Source organism: Rhinatrema bivittatum, chromosome 3 (genome assembly GCF_901001135.1).
Source record: "Rhinatrema bivittatum chromosome 3, aRhiBiv1.1, whole genome shotgun sequence".
Taxonomy (NCBI): domain Eukaryota; kingdom Metazoa; phylum Chordata; class Amphibia; order Gymnophiona; family Rhinatrematidae; genus Rhinatrema; species Rhinatrema bivittatum.
The window spans coordinates 413,101,679-413,121,261 of NC_042617.1; the positions used below are offsets into that span (position 1 = coordinate 413,101,679).

General features: G+C 44.7%; 1 protein-coding gene across 1 annotated transcript in view; it reads left to right on the top strand.

The window, feature by feature from the left end:
- Positions 1 to 19,583, top strand: part of HMGCLL1 (3-hydroxymethyl-3-methylglutaryl-CoA lyase like 1) — a 250,155-nt gene that overhangs the window by 30,989 nt on the left and 199,583 nt on the right. The window contains exon 3 of the mRNA XM_029595695.1: positions 6,570 to 6,677. Within this exon, the coding sequence (XP_029451555.1) occupies positions 6,570 to 6,677 (108 nt within the window). The remainder of the gene's footprint in view (positions 1 to 6,569; positions 6,678 to 19,583) is intronic.

Below are 19,583 nucleotides of genomic sequence, written 5' to 3' on the forward strand. Positions count from 1 at the left end.
AGAAGAGTAAAAAGTGTAATCTTTTGCTGTAGGATTTAATAGACGCCATGGATCTGATAATCCAATTGTGGAAACCAGATGTTGTATGGTGCGAGTAGATTTAGAAACTGTAAGATGAGCATCTGTTTTCTTGTCCAATACCGGGTCCAGTGGTTGGTTGAAGTCCCCGCCTATAATACGTTGAGTGGATTCCACTGTTAGCAGCTGTGCAAACACTGTCTGAAAAAATTCTGGGTTGTCAGCATTCGGTTTTGTAGATATGAGCACTGTGAAAAGTTCCTTATGTATTGAAACTTGGATGAGATTCCATCTTCCTTCAATATCCGCAGAATGATGTGTAACCAACGCATCCAATCTTTTACGGAGTAAGATGACCGTTCCTCTTTTCTTGTGGACTGCAGGGCTGAAGTAGACTTGCCCTACCTATTGTTGTTTAAGCTTGAGCGCTTCTGAAGAAGAGAGATGGGTTTCCTGGATAAGAGCAACATCTGCTTTTAGTGATTGCAAATAAGTCAAAATCTTTTTGCGTTTGACAAGGTGTGAGAAGCCATTGACATTTAGAGAAACAATCACAAATGAAGTAATTGTTGACGCCATATGAGATGAAAAAAAGGAGATTGGGGCTTCATCCTAGGTGATCTTGATTTCCACGTAAGGGCGATGAACAAACAAAAAATGAGAAGGAGCTCCAGATGGCAAAGGGAAAAGAAAAAAAGATCCAGTACCAAAAACTACAGAAAAAATAATAAAGAAATAACTGAAAAACTCATGTGGTCAGGTTTAGAGACAAGGAACAGAGCATTATGAGGCTTAGTCAAGCCTAGGCATTGGTTGCCTGCAAAAAGAAAAATAAAGAGCCTCAGGGCGGACCAAGGTAGCTTGAGTCACTCACTCCAAAGCAATGGACCTGCAATGGATAGTTAAAGGGGAAAAAGAAAAAAATCCAATACCAGATCTTATAGGGAACAGAGGAGAAGAACAAAAAAAGATCTGCTCCAGAGTCCCTAAAACATTTATTGTATCATGTCATAAGCATGACCGCATATTGGGAGATCAAATGTTGGAATAAGGTCTCATACAGTATCTACCTTATAAATGGGCTCTGACCGACGGCCCGCAAATGCGCAGTAGAGAGCAGCTCTACCGCGCATGTGCGGGCGAGCACGTCGGTCAGAGCCGTGCGTGCCCGAAAAAAAATAAATGGCGGTGGGGCCGCAGGAGCGGCGGTGAAGGTGAAAAGCTGGAGCGGCGGCGGCCGCGAAGCAGGAGGAGCAGTAGCGAAGACGAGCGGGAGGAGAAGCAGCGGCGCTGCGCGCGCGGGAGTGACAGCCCCCCCCCCCCCGATATCTGCCGGCAGGAGCGGGAGGAGAAGTAGCGGCGCCGCGCGTGCGGGAGGGACACCCCCCCCCCCGAGATCTGCCGGTTGTGGATGATCAGAGAGGGGAGGGGATTGAGAGAGGGGGAGTGACTGAGGAGAGGGAGGGGAAGGTGAGAGAGAGAGAGAGAGGGAGGTGTGAGAGAGAGGGGAAGGGAGGTGTGAGAGAGAGGGGGAGGGAGGTGTGAGAGAGGGAGGTGCGAGAGAGGGGGAGGGGGTGAGAGAGGGGGAGGGAGGTGTGAGAGAGGGAGGTGAGAGAGAGGGGGGAGGGAGGTGTGAGAGAGGGGGGAGGGGTGAGAGAGGGAGGGAAGGTGAGAGGAGCGGAGAGAGGAGGGAGGTGTGAGAGAGGGGGAGGGAGTGTGAGAGAGAGGGGGAGGGAGGTGTGAGAGAGGGAGGTGAGAGAGAGGGGAGGGAGGTGTGAGAGAGAGAGAGGGGGGAGGGGGTGAGAGAGAGAGAGGGGGGAGGGGTGAGAGAGAGGGGTAGGGGGTGAGAGAGAGGGGGTAGGGGGTGAGAGGGAGGGAGGGGGAAGGTGAGAGGGAGGGAGGTGAGAGGGAGGGGGGAGAGAGTGAAGGAGGAGGGAGAATGAGGGGGAGGGAGTGGGAAAGAAACAGACCGAGCCCGTTGTTACGGGCTTAACGGCTAGTCTTAAGATATTGGTCAAGGTGTAATCAGAGTATTGAGATCAACATGTCCAAGATCAGGTATTTCAGAAGGTTAACCATCAGCATCCATATTGCGGTCAAGTAATCATATTTTGGGCTTGCTCAAAAGAGTGCAAACATTCTTTTAGGTCGCTGGGGTTGTGAAATAGCTTAGTTTGATTGTGGCAAGTAACTTTCATTTGCGCTGGGTAAAGCAGACCGTATTTCACTCCCAGGGACTGTAAGTTGGGTCTTAACGCTAAAAAGGCCTTCTGCTTCACCGCCGTAGTTTTCGCGAGATCGGGGACTACTAAAATAGTATGGCAGCCGCAAAGATCAGTAATAACTGGGGGTAGTGTAACACTTTGAAAATGATCGGTCTGGGATATTTAGAGTTCCTGAGAGGCTTCAATGGAATTCTGTGAGCTCTCTCCAGCTCAAATGCTTGGTAAAATTTAATTTGTAAACTGGAGGGAATCATTTGTAATAAAAATTGAATAATATCATTACCTTCTGCTCCCTCTGGTATTCCCAGAATTCTAATATTATTACTGCGGTTTCTATTAGAGAGATCTTCCACACCTTGTCGAAGTTGCTCCACTTCTTTTGTCAGCCGAGGTAATGGCACAGTTGTAATTAGTAACGATGAAACTTACACTTCAGCGTCATCCAAGCGAGATTGAAAACCGTCCATATGAGAAGTCAATGATTGTAAATCATTATGAACAGCCATTGTGGCGTCTATGTTAACTTGAATTAAATCCTTAAGCTGTTTCAGTTCAGCAAGCACCATTTCTGCCGACGCCATACCTATAGGCTGTGGGGCCTTGTCAGGTGATGGAGGATCTTGTTTGGCTCATTTAGAGCTGGTTGCCACAGCGAATGCAGCCTCTATTTCCCCCGTTTTCATAGTTGCCATCTGTATAAGCACTCAGTCAGTACAGCAAAAAAAAAATTTTAGATCGGGTCTGTTTTCCCACATTTAGGAGTGAGGGCTCACGGAGCTTCAGACACGAGCAGCCATATTGGTCACCGCTCAAGAGTGCCTCCCCCTGCTCTACATTCTTAACCTTTGTAGCTGTACCTTTTAGTTTTTTTTTCTATTTTTCTCATTTTATCAAAGTTTCCCTTTTGAAAGTTTAGTGCTAGAGCCGTGGATTTACTTATTGTCCCCCTTCCATCATTAATTCAAATATGATCATGTTATGATCACTATTGCCAAGTGGTTCCACCACCTTTACCTCTCTCACCAAATCCTGCGCTTCACTAAGAATTACATCTAAAATAGCTCCCTCTGTCATCGGTTCCTAAACCAATTGCTCCATAAAGCTGTCATTTATTCCATTCAGGAACTTTATGTCTCTAGTTTGTACTGATGTTACATTTACCCAGTCAATATCGGGGTAATTGAAATTGCCCATTATTACTGTACTACCATTTTGGTTAGTTTCCCTAATTTCTCTTAGCATTTCATTGTCCTTCTCATCATTTTAGCCAGGTGGATGGTAGTATACTCCTATCGCTATACTCTTCCCTGACACACATGGAATTTCTATCCAGATTCTATTGTGCATTTAGTCTCTTGCAGGATCCTTAACCTGGTGGACTGTATGCCATCCCAGACATAAAGTGCCACCCCTCCCACCAAGTTGTGCCTCCCTATCATTGTGATATAATTTGTAACCTGGTATGTGCCAGGCAAAATGATAGAAGCTATATTTATGAACAGAATTACTGAGCATATAGATAGGCACAGCTTTATAGCAAAAAGCCAACATGTTTTAGCAAAAGTAAAGTCATGTCTTAGAATTTTTTAAAGTTGTAAATAAATATGTGAATAAGCGTGAGCCAATTGATATAATTGTTCTGAATTTTCAGAAGGCATTTGATAAAGTCCCATATGAGAGACTCCTCAAAAATTACAAGAAATTCATGCTAGAAGAAACAATGTCTTTTTGCAGATTGGTAAGCTGTTAAAAGATAGGAAATAAAGAAAAGCTCTAAATGATCAGTTTTCCCAGTGGAGAGAAATGAATAGTGAAGTGCTTCTGGAATCTGTACTGTTCCTGTGTTGTTTTGCATATTCGTATGTGACCCCCCCCCCCCCCCCCCCCTTGGACCAGACAATGAATTACCCCTGTGCTTGGGGTGGGGAAAGCCATATGAGAAATGATATTTGCTAATATGATTTATCTTCTGGTTCGTAGCTTGATTGGGGGAGGAGACAGAGTCCCTGTCACCCCGATATCACAGTTCTGTGCCCTTTCCACAAAACCTCTCATGTGTGGCACTACAGATGAGATAAAATCAGCACACCAGAATAAAACAGTAATTAACCCTTTACTAGTATTTTGTAAGTAGACAGTAAATACAACTAGAACATGAAATGGGAAAAGTACAGTGAAGTATAATATAAATCTTTAGTTTTCTTATTTTATATCAAGAAATTCAAAAGTAAGTCTGGGTATGGCCTATTAACTGGGGCAACCAACATACTGATAAGGATAGTAAAAAAAAAAAATAAGGAATCCTAATAGATAAAAGTGGTGCTGGTGGGGAAACATATCAACTCCAATGTCACCAGTTTGTAAAGGGTGTACCCCGCCCCAAACACAAAATTGTGTGAAAAAAACCCAAACAATCAGGACAATGAAGAAGTCCCTTTTGATTGTGGAGCTTGTTAGATGACAAACAAAAATGTTGAGCTCTGCAGTATGTGAAAGGTCTCTCTCTCCTGGGGAGCTTCCCCAAGTGGTTTGTTTGGTACTAAACAGAAAGCTGGCCTGGTTTCAGTCCCTTACAGAAAGACCACGGTCCATCACCTTCTCTTTCCCAGCACTATCTCATTGTGGCTGCACTTATCAGCTAGGGTTTATGCTTGACTTCAGCTGAAAGGTGGAAGCAGTGAAGATGAGTTATTGAATTTGTGACAAAAGGCAAAGAAATAACCCTTTCCCCTCCTCTGCTAAGATACTCTGGGCAAAGTTTACTTAACTCAGTCCCTTAGGACGGTCATCCAGCCATGTGCTCCTGGGCCTGGATATCTCTGGAAAGGAATTCTCTAAGTCTCTCAGTCTCTCAGCTCCTGGCTCCTCTGTCCCTCGTTGGGATTTTACATGTAGTTCAGCTATGAAGCAAGAACAGCTGTCTGTCTCTTTATTTCCTCAGTGTGCAGACTTCTGTCTCTCCTTCTCGATAATCAGTTTTTCAGGAGAAGAACTGAATGCAGGGATGCCAGCTACACTCCTCTCTCTTCCTGGCACCTGGCTGAAACTCCTAGCCTTTCCTCCTCCCCCCCACACACAGAGAAAGCCAGCCAAATGTGCTCTTGCAGAATATTTGTCAGTCACTGGAGAGTACACAGGGTTTTTTGCTGCATTTTTAATATTCCTTCACCTTGCCTGCAGTGGCTTGCAGTCTCTGCAGGGTTGAAAACCCCTTTTTGACAGGTCCAAAATACATCATTCAGATCCAGACACAGCTCAGTCCACATTGTAAGGCTCCATGATAAGCTTGTGGGGGCAGGAACATGGTTTATAGTAGTTTGCTATACATAAATGATCTAGAAAAAGGAACAAGGTGATCATATCTGAAGATGATTCAAAATTATTCAGAGAAGATAAAACATGAGCCAATTGTAGGGAACTGTAGGAGATTATCACGAGATTGGGGAACTGAGCATCTAAATGGAAGATAAAATTTAAAATGGATAAGTGCAAAGTGATCCACATAGGGAAACTTAATCCAATATATATCTATCCATCTATCTATCTCTCTGTCTCTCTCTCTCTATATATATACATATAGGTATATATACAATGCTGGGCTCCATATTAAGAGTTACGACCCATGAAAGGAACATTGATGTCATTGTGGACAACATGTTGAAAACGTCAGGAAAGTTTGCAGCAGTAGCCAAAAAAGTAAATATGTTAGGAATTACTCAGAAAGAAATAGAAAACAAAACTGGGAATATAATAATGCCTCTGTGTCAATCCATGCTATGGCCATACCATTAGCTATTGTGTGGAATTCTGGTTGCTGTACCTCAAAAAAGATGTAGCGGAACTAGAAAAAAATACAGAAAACTGCACAAAAATGATTATAGGGTTGAATCAGCTCTCTTAAGAAGAAAGGCTAAACAGGTTAGAGCTCTTCAGCTTGGAGAAGAGACGACTTAGAGGGGATGTAATGAGGTTTATAAAATTATATGTGGTATGGAGCAGGTTACTGAAGAATGGCTATTTATACTATCAAACAGGACTAGGGGACATTCCCTGAAACTAACAGGAAGCAGATTTAAAGCCAATTTAAGAAAGTATTTTTTCTGTCAGCACTTAATTAAGCTATGGAACTTGTCAAAAAATGTGGTTAAGGCTAATAGTATAGGTGAGTTTAAAAAAGGTTTGGACAAGTTTCTGGAGGACAGATATATAAATAATTACTCCTATTTAGCTAATGTTACTGTACTTTCAAATATGGTATAAAAATAAGTGAATTAGAAAGCTTGATGGACATAGATTTTTGCATTTACAAATGTTCTTCTTTCATAGGTTATAGTCCCTACTGGTATTAAAATTGAGCTGATCAACCAGCTTTCTGAAACAGGCCTATCTGTTATTGAAGCAACCAGTTTTGTTTCTTCAAAGTGGGTACCTCAAGTAAGTAAAATTGTAAATTTGCAAATAATAATTATATATTAACCTTTTCATAACAAAACAGTTAGAGGTGAATTCTGAAAGAGATGCGCGCACCAAAATTGGGAGAGGAGCGCGCATCTAGCACATGATTTTATAAAGTGGGTGGATACGTGAGCAGGTGCTGCTGTGCGCACATCTCGCATCGGAGAAAAAAGGGGCGTGTTGTGAGTATGGTATGGGCGGGGCCTAGGTGTTCCAGGTGGGGCCAAGAGAAGTGCGCACAAGTACTTACGCACCTGTGCTGGTGCCCAGGTCCAGTGCTATGTAACTTTACTTCTGCTATGGAGAAGGTGTAAGTTAAAGAAAACAAAAAATATACGTCCCTGAGTGGTTTATGGGGTCTGGGGTAACTGGGGGGAGTGCAGGCTAAAGAACTAAAGGGATTTGGAGGACCTACCTGTAGGAGAACTGGTGGACGAACTGGTGAAACTGGTCATGGCATGGACGCGTGCCTGTTATAAAATTCCCCCACTTGTGTGGCTCATACCCGACATTACGCAGTTGTGTGTTCCCACTTGCAAAACTGGGTGTACACATACGCGCCCAGGCTAGTTTACATCATACGTGCATACTTAAATGATTATGAGGGTGAATCGGTCCCTTATGAAGAAAGGCTAAACATTTTAGAGCTCTTCAGCTTGGAGAAGAGATGACTTATGGGATATGAAGAGGTTATAAAATTATATGTAGTATGGAACAGGTTACTGAGGAATGGCTATTTACATATATGTGCTACCACATCCTTGGTCATGCACCAATGTACATGTGTATATGTGCACCTGTGTGCTCATTTGAAAGTTACTGTCCCTTTGTTTCCTTAACCTTTTTCATGTCTAACTTTTTGTGCCCTGTGATACTTCCTATTTTACATCTTGTGCTGACAGACAGAGACACACAATCTGGGGAGGCCTTCACAGTATGCACCTATTTATATCACTATAGGAGGGCCAGCTAGTAGCTCGAGGTGAGGTGTTGGTTGTGGTTTAGGGATTAGGAGCCAATTTTTCATGCAGAGTGAGATGTACGAACAGCACAGTACACCTCAGTGAAGATTTGACGCCATTTGGAGTGAGGAAAACGGATGCTCGTAAAATTGAATGTCCTCTTTCCTAACCCGCGGACAGCTGACCTCTCCTGGGTTCTCACTGCTAAAGTGGCACTAGGGGCACGCAATCGACCCTAGCAGCGTGACCCCTCATTTAAATATTGCAAGGTGCACCCAGGAGAGGTGCCTGGGCGCACATTAGGAAAGGGGCGCTCAACAATGAGCGCCCGCTTTCAATGCACTTTTATTGCATCGGCCCCTTTGAGGTATATTTTTAAAGACCGGCCTATGTATCAATTATGTAGGGATGCCAAATGGCTCCAGATTTTTCAGGACAAGCTGATCCTAGTTTTATTTCCCTGAATGCAGGGACTTATAGTCTTGTTTTTCTTAGGGAATGCAATAGGGAAATCAGAATAAGTCCCAGCATGCAATGGAGTAACATTAGGACTTGGTAAACCTGTCCTGAAAATCTGGAGACAGTTGGCAATCCTATAATTGAGGAATGCATGCAAAAGTTGGGCTTGCACACAAATTTTAAAAGCTGCCCAGATGTGTGCGTCTCTCCCACTATGTGCACATCTCACTCGATTTCAAAAAGGGGCATGGTGTGGGCGTGGGTTGGACATATGTGCCTGCAAGTTATAAAATGGACGCATATCTGGGTATTCTGACATACCCGTGTAAGTGTGCCCGCCTGCAGGTTTGAAAGTTACTATCTTTATGCTCCTGTTAATTTCCAGTTATTCATCATTTAAAAGATTTGTCTGTATCAATCTTTTGACTATGCCAATTCCTTATCCAAGCAGTTTTCCCGACTTGCTTAGATTATTATAAGAAACTTCTTTCTGGTCTTCCCCAAAGTTGTTTTCATCTCCTTCATATTCTTCAAAATTTTGTTTTTCATCTTTTTTTTACCTATCCTTACTAGTCTCATGCCACTCTACTGCTCCTAGCTATGTTCAGGCTTCCTGTCAGATTCTGCTGTCAGTATAACATTCTCCTGTTCACTTGTAGTTGTTTCCATGGGTCTGTTCAACTATACCTTTTTTTTTCTCATCTCACATTATATTCCTTCTTGTTTACTCCATTCCTCCACACCCAATGTACTGGTTTTTCTACACTCAAAGCAGGCCTCTTTCAGGTTTTCTCCTTCCCTCTTAAATATTCCTGATAGCACTTAGGAACTTTTTATATTTCTCTAGCCCTGACAATCACATGTCAGAATTTTTTAAACATGTTTGCTAAGAAATAAAAGTGGGAACTGTTTTTTTCCTCTTCCTGAGAATTCTAGTTAGGGAATATTCAATATTTCATTGTTTAGTTTTCCTTTCTGTGTCCATCTGAAGTAGGACATTTTTAAATATCACTCAGCTTAGTGTGGATATCATATATGTGCTCTGAAACTGGTCAGTGGTAAAACCATACATAAAATACAGAGATAAGTTAGAAAAAGCTTGTTGGTCTCTGCAGGTTTGTATGTGGTCTCAAAGAATTACAAGCAGTAATTACCTTGAAAGGCAGTACAACATTTTATAACCCTTGTTTGTTTTTCTGGATCAGGGGGAATAGTTGAGAAAGTGGGATAAGTGTGGGATAAGAAGTAAGAATAGGAGACCATATAAAATATGACATGTTGGACTACTTGAAAATTTTGGTTCTATATTACGTAACAATTGTTTTTTTTCATTTAATAATAATTTACCATTATAAACAGTAACTTTCAAACGGGCACACAGGAGCACATGTATACATGTGCATCAGCGCTCACCCAGACGAGACAATTTTATAACATATGCACATATAAGCGTGTATGTTATAAAATAGCCTAGACACGCGTCTGTGTGCACCTAATTTTCAAGTGGGCGTGTACACGCTTAACTTGGCGCCCAGGTTGGGCATGCGCCTTGCCGCGCTTTCTTCTAGGCGCATATGTTTTGGACGCACTTCTTTTTTAAGCGCGAGCCATTCTGATACATATTTACTGCAGTGTTGGCACCGGTAAGCAAAAAGCCTAAGCATCTTCCTATTTGTGTTGCACGTCATATTAGGGCTTCTCAGCTTGACCTGGCTTCTAACCTGTGTCAGCGCTGCTCAGGTGCCTAAGGAGAGTTGTCTTCCTTGGATTTTGCTAAGCCTGGCTATTCCCATTCTGATGATGGGTTGATCATGGCCTTGACTGGGAGGGACGCCAGATCTTGGTACTCCCTTGACTGCTCCTTTGCTGGCGAGGGCAGTGCTATGGGACCAGCTCCATTTCCTTCTGGGCTTGGACTCGGACTCGACTCAACTGCATTTTCTTGGGTGGAATTTTTTCAAGGCTTACAAAACTTTCTTAAGGCGCAGTCCTCTGCTTCCTCAATTTCTGTCTGGTTGGACCCTCAGCTGGTGGCTCCTCCCTCTTCCTGTCCTATGCTTAAGCGCCGGTGCTCACCTCAGCTCCCTGTGGTTGTTCCCGACAGGAATCCAGATGGCACTGATGATGAAGTTGATTCTGAATCCCTGGAAGATGGGGAAATTCCTCCAGGGCTGAAACCAGATCAAAATGTATTAAGGTTCTTTCATAGAGATGAACTGCCGGCCCTGATTTCCCAGTCTTTGAAACAGCTGGGTATTCCTGGTTCAGATGTTATGTCAGAGCCGAGGAAGAATCCCATTTTGGTTTACTTACGTAAAGCCTCTTGCTTTTTCCTGGTGATGGATGCCATCCAGGAATTGATTGATCTGGAATGGGATACCTGAGAGGCAAATTTTAAAGGGGGTCAGACATTGGAAGGCCTGGACCCTCTAGATATGGCTGTGAGAAAGTGTTTGCGTTTTCCCAAAGTGGATGCTCTGGTATGTGCCATTTCCAAGTGGACGACTATCCCCATAGAGGGAGGAGCGGCCTTGAAGGATGCACATGATAGAATGTTTGAGGCTATTCTTAAGCAAGCCTTTGAGGAAGTGGCAATGAATTTACAGATTGCCTCCTGTTGGGCCCCAGTGGGGTCATCTTGTCTGCTTCTCTCTCAGGCGGTTGATGAGTCTGGAGGCAATTCCAGAGCGGTCATGGAGCTTGCTGCTGCCTTTTTAGCAGATGCAGGCTGTGATTTGATCCGGACCTCGGCCAGAAGAGTAGCTTTGGTGATAGTGGTCAGGCATCAACTCTGGTTGCAAAATTGGTCATCTGACACAGCTTCCAAAGCCAGTCTTACCAAGATGCCATTTAAAGGCTCATTCTTGTTTGGGAGCAAGTTGGAGAAACTGGCCAATAAGTGGGGCGGGTCTCTGGTGCCTCGGTTGCTGGAGGATAAGAAACAGTTCAGCGCCCCTGTGGTATGAGGGGTCGTTTCCGGGCTTCCAGGTGTTTTTGTCCCTACAGAGGGGTGACCTTTCAGCGGACTCGGCCTTTTGGTAGATCTCAGTCCTTTTGTCCTCGGCAGCCCAAAACAGGAGCAGGCTCGAGAGGTGGACTTTCCCGAGCTTCCTAATGAAGGTTTGCTGACCCACCTTCCGGAACAGGAAATAGGGGGGGTGTCTCTCTCTCTTTTATAGGAGGTGGGTCGAGATCTCATTGGATCAGTGGGTCCTGGAGGTAATACACGAAGGATATTCACTGGAATTTTGCAGTATTCCTTGGGACGTATTCATTGTGTCCTTTATTGGAACGGACTGGGAGGGAACTTGGGAAAGGGCCTATCCTTAATGACAAAATGTGAATGTACCTGTTTCAAATAACTATAATAAATTAATTTTCCTTAATTTCTGCCTTCTGTACAGTATGTAAGGATGGTTAATTTTAGCTTAGAAAATCCAGTTCTCTAAACTAAAATCTTATCCAAAAACAGGCTTGAAACTTTTGGTTTTTTTCTTAAAATAGTGACTTGTCTGATTATGGCTTTTTATTGTTTGTAGGTCAAGGGAAAAGAACTCTCATTTATCTTGTTTTCATTTCTTTCATTTTTGAGCATTTTAAAACTCTTTTATGGTTTCCTTTTTAGTATTTTGTTTGGCAGGGAATTATAAACCATGAATATTAAAGTAAAATAGCTCCACAGTAGCAAGATTTGTTTCAAACCATTTTACATATCTATAATATAAGTTTTCAAAATTATACAATACTTAACATTATGCATCCCTTGTGTTATTTCTTTAACAAATCTGAGATAAAGTAGTGTGGTTTCCGTGTTAGTTTAGCAGCTCTGAAAATAAAATATTTCCACTACATTTTGAGCTGTAGTGAAATAGTGTGGTACACTGTATGCAAAATAAATCATAGTAACATAGTAATGACAACCGAAAAAGACCAAATGGTTCATCAGACTGCCCAGCCAGCTTCTTATGGTTGTATCTGCCTTGTTGTGCAGGTTACCCCCAATGTTTCTTTTAAGGGTAGCAACTGCCGCTCTGTGCAGTTATTCCCAAGCCTTATGATAACCCATAAAAAATGTACTAGCAATAGTTTTACTGGGTGATGAGCCGTCTTAAAAAATCAGGTAGTGCTGCTTGATGTGCTTACTCATTGACGAAAAAATAAGGGTCAGATAAGCTGAATTTATTAGTAGTTTATCAAGTATTGATTCTCCCAAATTAATTTGGCAGGAAGGAAGAGAATATTTATTTATCTATTTATTTCTGTTATGATTAATGGTGTTTGGGTGGATCCTTGGACACTGTGGCAGCTGACCATGCCTACAGGGGCAGTCCCGTGAGGGACCACGGTGTCAGGCTAGACTCCGGACACACAAACATAGGGGCGGATTTTCAGAGCCCTGCTCGCCTAAATCCGCCCAAATCCGGGCGGATTTAGGCGAGCAGGGCCCTGCGCGCCGGTGAGCCTATTTTACATAGGCCTACCGGTGCGCGCAGAGCCCCGGGACTCGCGTAAGTCCCGGGGTTCTCCGAGGGGGGCGTGTCGGGGGCGGGCCCGGTCGTCGCGGCGTTTAGGGGGCGTGTCGGCAGCGTTTTGGGGGCAGGTATGGGGGCGTGGCTACGGCCCGGGGCGGTCCAGGGGCGTGGCCGCACCCTCCATACCCGCCCCCAGGTCGCGTCCCGGCGCGCAAGAGGCCCGCTGACGCGCGGGGATTTACGCCTCCCAGAGGGAGGCGTAAATCCCCCGACAAAGGTAAGGGGGGGGCTTAGACAGGGCCGGGTGGGTGGGTTAGGTAGGGGAAGGGAGGGGAAGGTGAGGGGAGGGCAAAAGGAAGTTCCCTCCGAGGCCGCTCCGATTTCGGAGCGGCCTCGGAGGGAACAGGGGTAGGCTGCGCGGCTCGGCGCGCGCCGGCTATACAAAATCAATAGCCTTGCGCGCGCCGATCCAGGTTTTTAGCAGATACGTGCGGCTCCGCGCGTATCTACTAAAATCCAGCTTACTTTTGCTGGCGCCTGATGCGCCAGCAAAAGTATGCCAATTCGCGCTATTTGAAAATCTACCCCTTAGATTTGAATCTTTTATTAGACAGTTTAAGTGACCACCAGAGGTGGCAGTAGTGAGTAGTGGTTGTAGAGCCTGGCTGGGCACGTCTCACACAGAACGCTGGAACAGCGAATCCTCTGCAAGGCAGTGCTGTAGCGGAAAGAGACTGAGAGTTATGAGCACACAATAAGATTAACATTCAGAGTCCCAATGTAGAAATAGGAGAAGCTCCGAGACAGGGAGAGCAGGCCCTCGAGGAGCGAGTACCTGATCCCTTAGAGCAGAGAGACTCGATAGCATTGTACTCACTTAGCAGTAGCAGAGAGCAGAGAGCAGGCCCTCGAGGAGCGAGTACCTGATTCCAGTGGAGAGTGATGGTATCTGTACTCATTGATGGTAACTGTAAGTTAGTTCTTACAAGTAGAAGGGTTGAGGTTGCAGGCAGCGACACAGGGAACATGAGCCCTCGAGGAGCAAGTACTGGTTTCCTGATAACAACTGAAAGAAGCAGAGAGGCCCCCGAGGAGCGGGTACCCCATTAGAGACCCTGAAGTAAGAGTTCCAGATAACGCTGGACTGGCAGAGTAGCTTAGGAATGGAGAGCAAATCCCATCCGTACGAATCCTGTTGCTAACTCAACGAGCTAGGAAATACTGTAGGCAGATATACCCTGAGGTTCACGCCAACGTAAAGTTAAAGCACCCAAGCCGGTCCGGGGACGCCGAAGAGAAGGCAAGCAGACGCTGCGGTGGCCATCAGTCCAAGGTAAGCGGGAGGAGCCGAGAGTAGAGAGAGGTAGGCGGGGCGAAGCTGTCGAAGACCGACGGACACAACAATTTCTAAATATTTGATATTTCTCCTTTTCCTAATTTAGTCACAAAACGGATTACTGATGAGAAGCAGTCTCATAAGTAAAATAAATTTAGGTTAATACACAAGACAGAGAATATTAAAAATAAATAACAAGAGCAAGTAGATCATGAAAATGTATAGAGCAACTTAAGCTAAGATAAGATGGATCTCTCATGTACACTGAGTAGCAATAAAGGAATAAAATGAAATGAGTCAATGAGTAATGTGAACAAAATTCCTAAAAGTGCGTTAACAGCAAGTTGGTGGATTGTAGATCCTAGTAAGAAGGATTAGCCAAGATAATTGAAATTGTGAGCTCACAGTCAGGAAAAAGCTAAGGTAGTCAGGTAATAGAGGGAGGATTCTATAATGGAAGGCAAGGGGAAGGCTTGGCTGAACAGTCAAACCTTACTTTTTTTCTGAAAGGTAAGGTAGAAAGTTTCAAGGTGCAGATATTTAGAATTTCCATATAAAAGAAGAATATAAATAAATAAAATACAATATAATACAATTAGTGCTGTATTTTCTAAAGATATGTGCATAAAACCTAGCACGTGCGTGCATACAATAGCATGTACGCAAGAATACACTATTTTGAAAACCACAAAATACGCATGTATATCGGGTATTACAAATAAACTTCTCCATGTAAAAAGGAGCAGGCTAGGGGCATTCTAGGGAGGGGGCCAACATTTGTGCGCATAAGTTCCTATTTTACAACTTGCCAAAGTGTTGCATGTAAGTTTTTTACTTGCGTATATTTACTCCTGATCAGTATCTGGTGTAAGTGATTGTAAAGAAGCCCCAGCAATAGAATATGAAGTGATATCTGAAACATAGAAAGGCAAGTTCCTTTAAAATTCGAAGCACAAATACTCAGGTATATCTTTGAACACATTTATCTGGTTAAAATTGACAACATTCTCCTTCGCTTCACCACCAAGCCCCCCACCACTTTCCACCTACCTACCAAAACATCCAGAACCAATCTGCAAACGTTCGAACAAACATCTACCCTTGAAATTGAAACCATTCTAAAAAGAATGAAACCTGCTTCCCATTCTGCTGACACCATCCCCTCTAAGACCCTCCTATCTTCTCCCACATCCATATCCAGACTCCTATCTGACTTGATCAACTGCTCTCTTACATATGGCAAGGTCCCAGACCCACTCAAACTTGCAATAGTCAAGCCCCTCCTAAAAAAGCCCACCTTAGACCCCAAAGACCCCTCTAACTACCGGCCTATATCCAACCTCCCTTTTGTATCTAAAATACTTGAAAAGGTTGTCAATACCCAGCTCTCTGACTACCTCGAAAACCACAACATTCTGCACCCCGCACAATTCGGCTTCCGTAAAGGTCGCAATACGGAAAACCTCCTTCTGGCAGTCACCAACACCATACATATAGGCATGGACCAAGGAACCTCATTCTTACTCGCTATACTAGATATCTCTGCTGCTTTCGACACTGTCAACCACCAAATACTCCTATCCCGGCTATCAGAAATCGGCATCTCTGGCACTGTACTTTCATGGTTTACCTCATATCTCACCCATAGAGAATACCTGGTCAACATTGACAACTCTGAGTCCCCACGCATACCCCTCCTCCAGGGTGTCCCCCAAGGATCCTCCTTATCCTCCACCCTCTTTAACATATATCTTCTTCCCCTCTGCTATCTACTTTCTAACCTAGGTCTCAATTTCTTCATGTATGCGGATGATGTACAGATCCTCATCCCCATGCAAAAAACCCTACAAGAAACTCTAAACTTCTGGGAATCCTGTCTTGCCTCCATTAACTCTCTCTTAGACAGCCTCCAACTCGCTCTTAACACAGCAAAAACTGAAATCATCCTCATTTCCAACAAACTCGAGGTTACCTCACAGGCCTCTACTAAAACTACCCCCACAACCCTCCCCATCCTGCCATCTGTAAGAGACCTAGGTGTTGTATTAGACAAACACCTTAATTTTCATCCACACATCAAATCCCTTCTAAAAACCGGCTTCTATAAACTCCACATCCTCAAAAAGCTCAAACCCCTCCTCCACCTTCAAGACTTTCGCCTTGTATTGCAGTCCACAATCCTATCAAAATTAGACTACTGCAATTCACTTCTCCTAGGCCTGCCCTACGCCACAATTAAACCACTACAAATCTTGCAGAACTCCATGGCACGAATCATCACAGACACTCGTAAGAGAGAACACATCACACCCATTTTAAAAGAACTGCATTGGCTCCCCATCCCTTTCCGTATAAAATACAAAACCCTTACAATACTCCATAACATGCTTCACAAAAATACCCACGAATGGCTCAAGGAAACACCACGTTTCCGTACATCCAATCGTCCATCCAGAGCCTCCACGGCGGGCACTTTACACATCCCACCCCTCAAAATAGCACACCACTCAACTACCAGAGAGAGAGCCTTTACCATAGCCGGCCCCTCCCTCTGGAATTCTCTTCCCACGTATCTCCGCCTTGAACCTTCCTTACCCAACTTCAAAAAAGGCATCAAAACCTGGCTTTTCTTACAAGCATACCCTGACTCCAATCAGACCTAAACCCCCTCCACTGCCACTTCCAATTCCCTTACCCCTTCTAATCCGTTGATGCATCCTAGGGAATTGCTGATTTTGTAAATTTGTTAATTTTTTATTCTCAGTTTTTTAACACAGTTCCTATCAATTTCTCTCTCCCCTAGCACTTCACTACCTTTCTCCTTCCCGCAACTTCTGCGCTTACTGTCACCTGACCCCCATCCTCTCCTTTTTCCTTCACTGCTCCACCTCCCCCCTCCCTGTTATTTGTAATTTCCTCTTCCTCCTTTGCAATGTTGATTGTGAACCGGCATGATGTGTCCTATGAATGTCGGTATATTTTAAAAGCATTTAAATAAATAAATAAATAAATAAATAAATAAATTCTGACTTATCCGGTTAAGTAGGGTCTTTGCCACTACTTAGACGGACAAATTTGAACTTATCTGGATGAATAGCACTTTTATTTTAGACGCATCCAACTATCTTAAATACCCATGTAACCCTTTTCTATGAAGGGGCATATTATTTTAGGGCACACAAAAGTAATTTTTATAGCTGAGGCTGTCTTTCTTTCAATTCCCCCGCCTCCTTGTGACCCCAGGAGTGAGTCCTTTCTGTGCGTGTGTGTATGTGAGGGGGGAAGCTGTTGCTTTTTTGGCCCAGTAGTGGTGGAATCTCTCTTCCCATGTATCAATAAATAATTGAATTGCAGAGGTGCTGCTGGACTGGGAACAAATGAGCAGGACACATGTCTGGGTATTTAAAAGATAATTTACTGATTATTTCAAACTGAATCAAAGTCCAACTCAGAAATAACTGCAAGTACAGTTGGATTTGTCCTCCCTCTGTGTGCGTGATGATGACTAAGGTTCCTGAGGTAATTCCTAACACTCCTAAAATAAGTGTGTAAGAGGCCTAGTCACTGAGGGAATTCCTGCTCTGCTTGGGATTCCCTTAAAACATGAAGCAGCCTTACCTGAGTTCCCAATTGTTCTCTTCTACCCATCCTGTGCCTATGTCTCGGGGGGGGGGGGTCTCCAATGTTGGTGTTGTTCCATCTTCCTGTAAACTGTGTTCTTTGTGACCCTTCAGAGAGAAAGGTCTGTTGATGCCAGAGATCAGGCACTCTGCCCAGTCTCCAAGTGAGAGGAGGGGTGACAAAACCTCCTCTCAACAAAAAGAAAAAAATACTTCACTTAACTGTACTCAAAACACTTCTGGCAGTACTACTGTCACTGCAGACCTTCTCTGACCTAGAAGGAAGCTGACAGATCTTCAGTGTCCTGGCCTGGGGGATGGCCATTTCCAAAAGAAACCAGGATGTACTTGTTATGTGTGCCGAACGCGGCAGACCCGTGGCATGGCCCCTTCACCTTTCTACAGTGACTCCAGCTCCTAGTTCCTCCTCGCTGGCGGCGGTGGGCCATCAGCTTCGTCCTCAGGCCTCCCCCGATACCTGGCGTTCCCGGTCCTGCTACCACTTCTCTTCGGGCATCTCCGCGTGGCCTGCGGAGAGACACTGTTACTCGCGCTGTGCCTCTCCCTAGGCACGCACGTGCGCACCATTGATGTTTAAGTAGGGACTGCGGCGGGATCCTAGCATGGCTCCGGATGATGACGTCAATCCAGCTACAGTATTTAAGCTCAGGCTCCGCTCCCTAGTGTTGCCTTTGCAACAGGTGTCCTCGCAGGTCGAGTACTCGTTGCCTCTTAGAGATTCGTCTCATCTCTGCGATCCTGTTCCTCGTTGTTCCTGGTTCCAGTCTCCTTGTTCCTACCTTGTTTCATTCCTCGGATTGACTACATGGACTTTGACTTTGCTTCGCCTGACCACGCCATTGATTCTCTCCAGGCCCGGACCTCTGCTTCGCCTTACCACGCCATTGATTCTCTCCAAGTCCAGACCTCTGCTTCGCCTGACCACGCCATCGATTCTCTCCAAGCCCGGACCTCTGCTTCGCCTGACCATGCCATTGACTCTCTCCAAGCCCAGACCTCTGCTTTGCCTGACTACGCTATTGACTATCTCCATACCCAGACCTCTGCTTCGCCTGACTATGCTATTGCCTATCTCTGTGATCAGACCTCAGCCTTGCTTGCCACTGCCTTTGGATTGCCGCCAGCCCTGACTTAAGCCTGCTCTTTGACGCTTCTCCAGCTTACTCCCTGGATGTGGTTTACTCAGGCTTCAGCCTGCTCTTGCTCGAGCGCCCCCTGTTTTCTGCTGTTCCTTTGGCGCTCGAGTTTCCAGGACACTACCCTGTCCAGAGTAAGACTGTACCATCTCTCACCTGCTGTCTCTGGGCTGAACCAACTCTCACCTCGACTACACACAAAGGCCCACCTAAGACCTGCCGGCCCCGGCACCCAAAGGCTCAACCCGCAAGGAACGAGGGCTGGTATAGGTGAAGCTCCAGTGACCTCTATCAGCCCACTCCGCCTGCTGATGGGGACCTGTACGTCCCTACCTACGGGTTGCGTGAACCCCACCTCGGCCCAAGGGTCCACCTTCGACGCAACAATACTCTAGTAAAAGGCAACTCTCAAAAGTAGAAAAAAATTAATAATAAAGTATTTTCCTCAATCTAGAGGCAGATCCACCTAGGCAAGAAATGCACAGGAAAGAACTAGGCTTCAAAATTAGACTCAGTGATGAAGTAGGCCTCACTTTAAAGAAACTCTAAGCGAGATCCTTTCTCCACAAAATCTAAACTCAGATGCCACACCTTCTTCTGTCCTAGCCCCAGAATAGTATAAGGTCCACCCAGTCAGGCAGCCTCTGGAGGAGGAGGCTGAACTGTGGTATTCCTTCTAGTTGGTTTATAGGATATTAGCGATACCTAGTGGCTAGCCCAGAGGGGCGCCACACCCAGATAAGTCGGAAAAGTGCTATTTAGTTGATTAAGTAGCGCCACTTTTCCAGATAAGTCCGTTAAGTATCAGTCTTTCTCCCCTTCCCAGCAAGTTTCACACTTTTTTTTTTCTCATACTTATCTGTTACTCTTGGCTCTTAG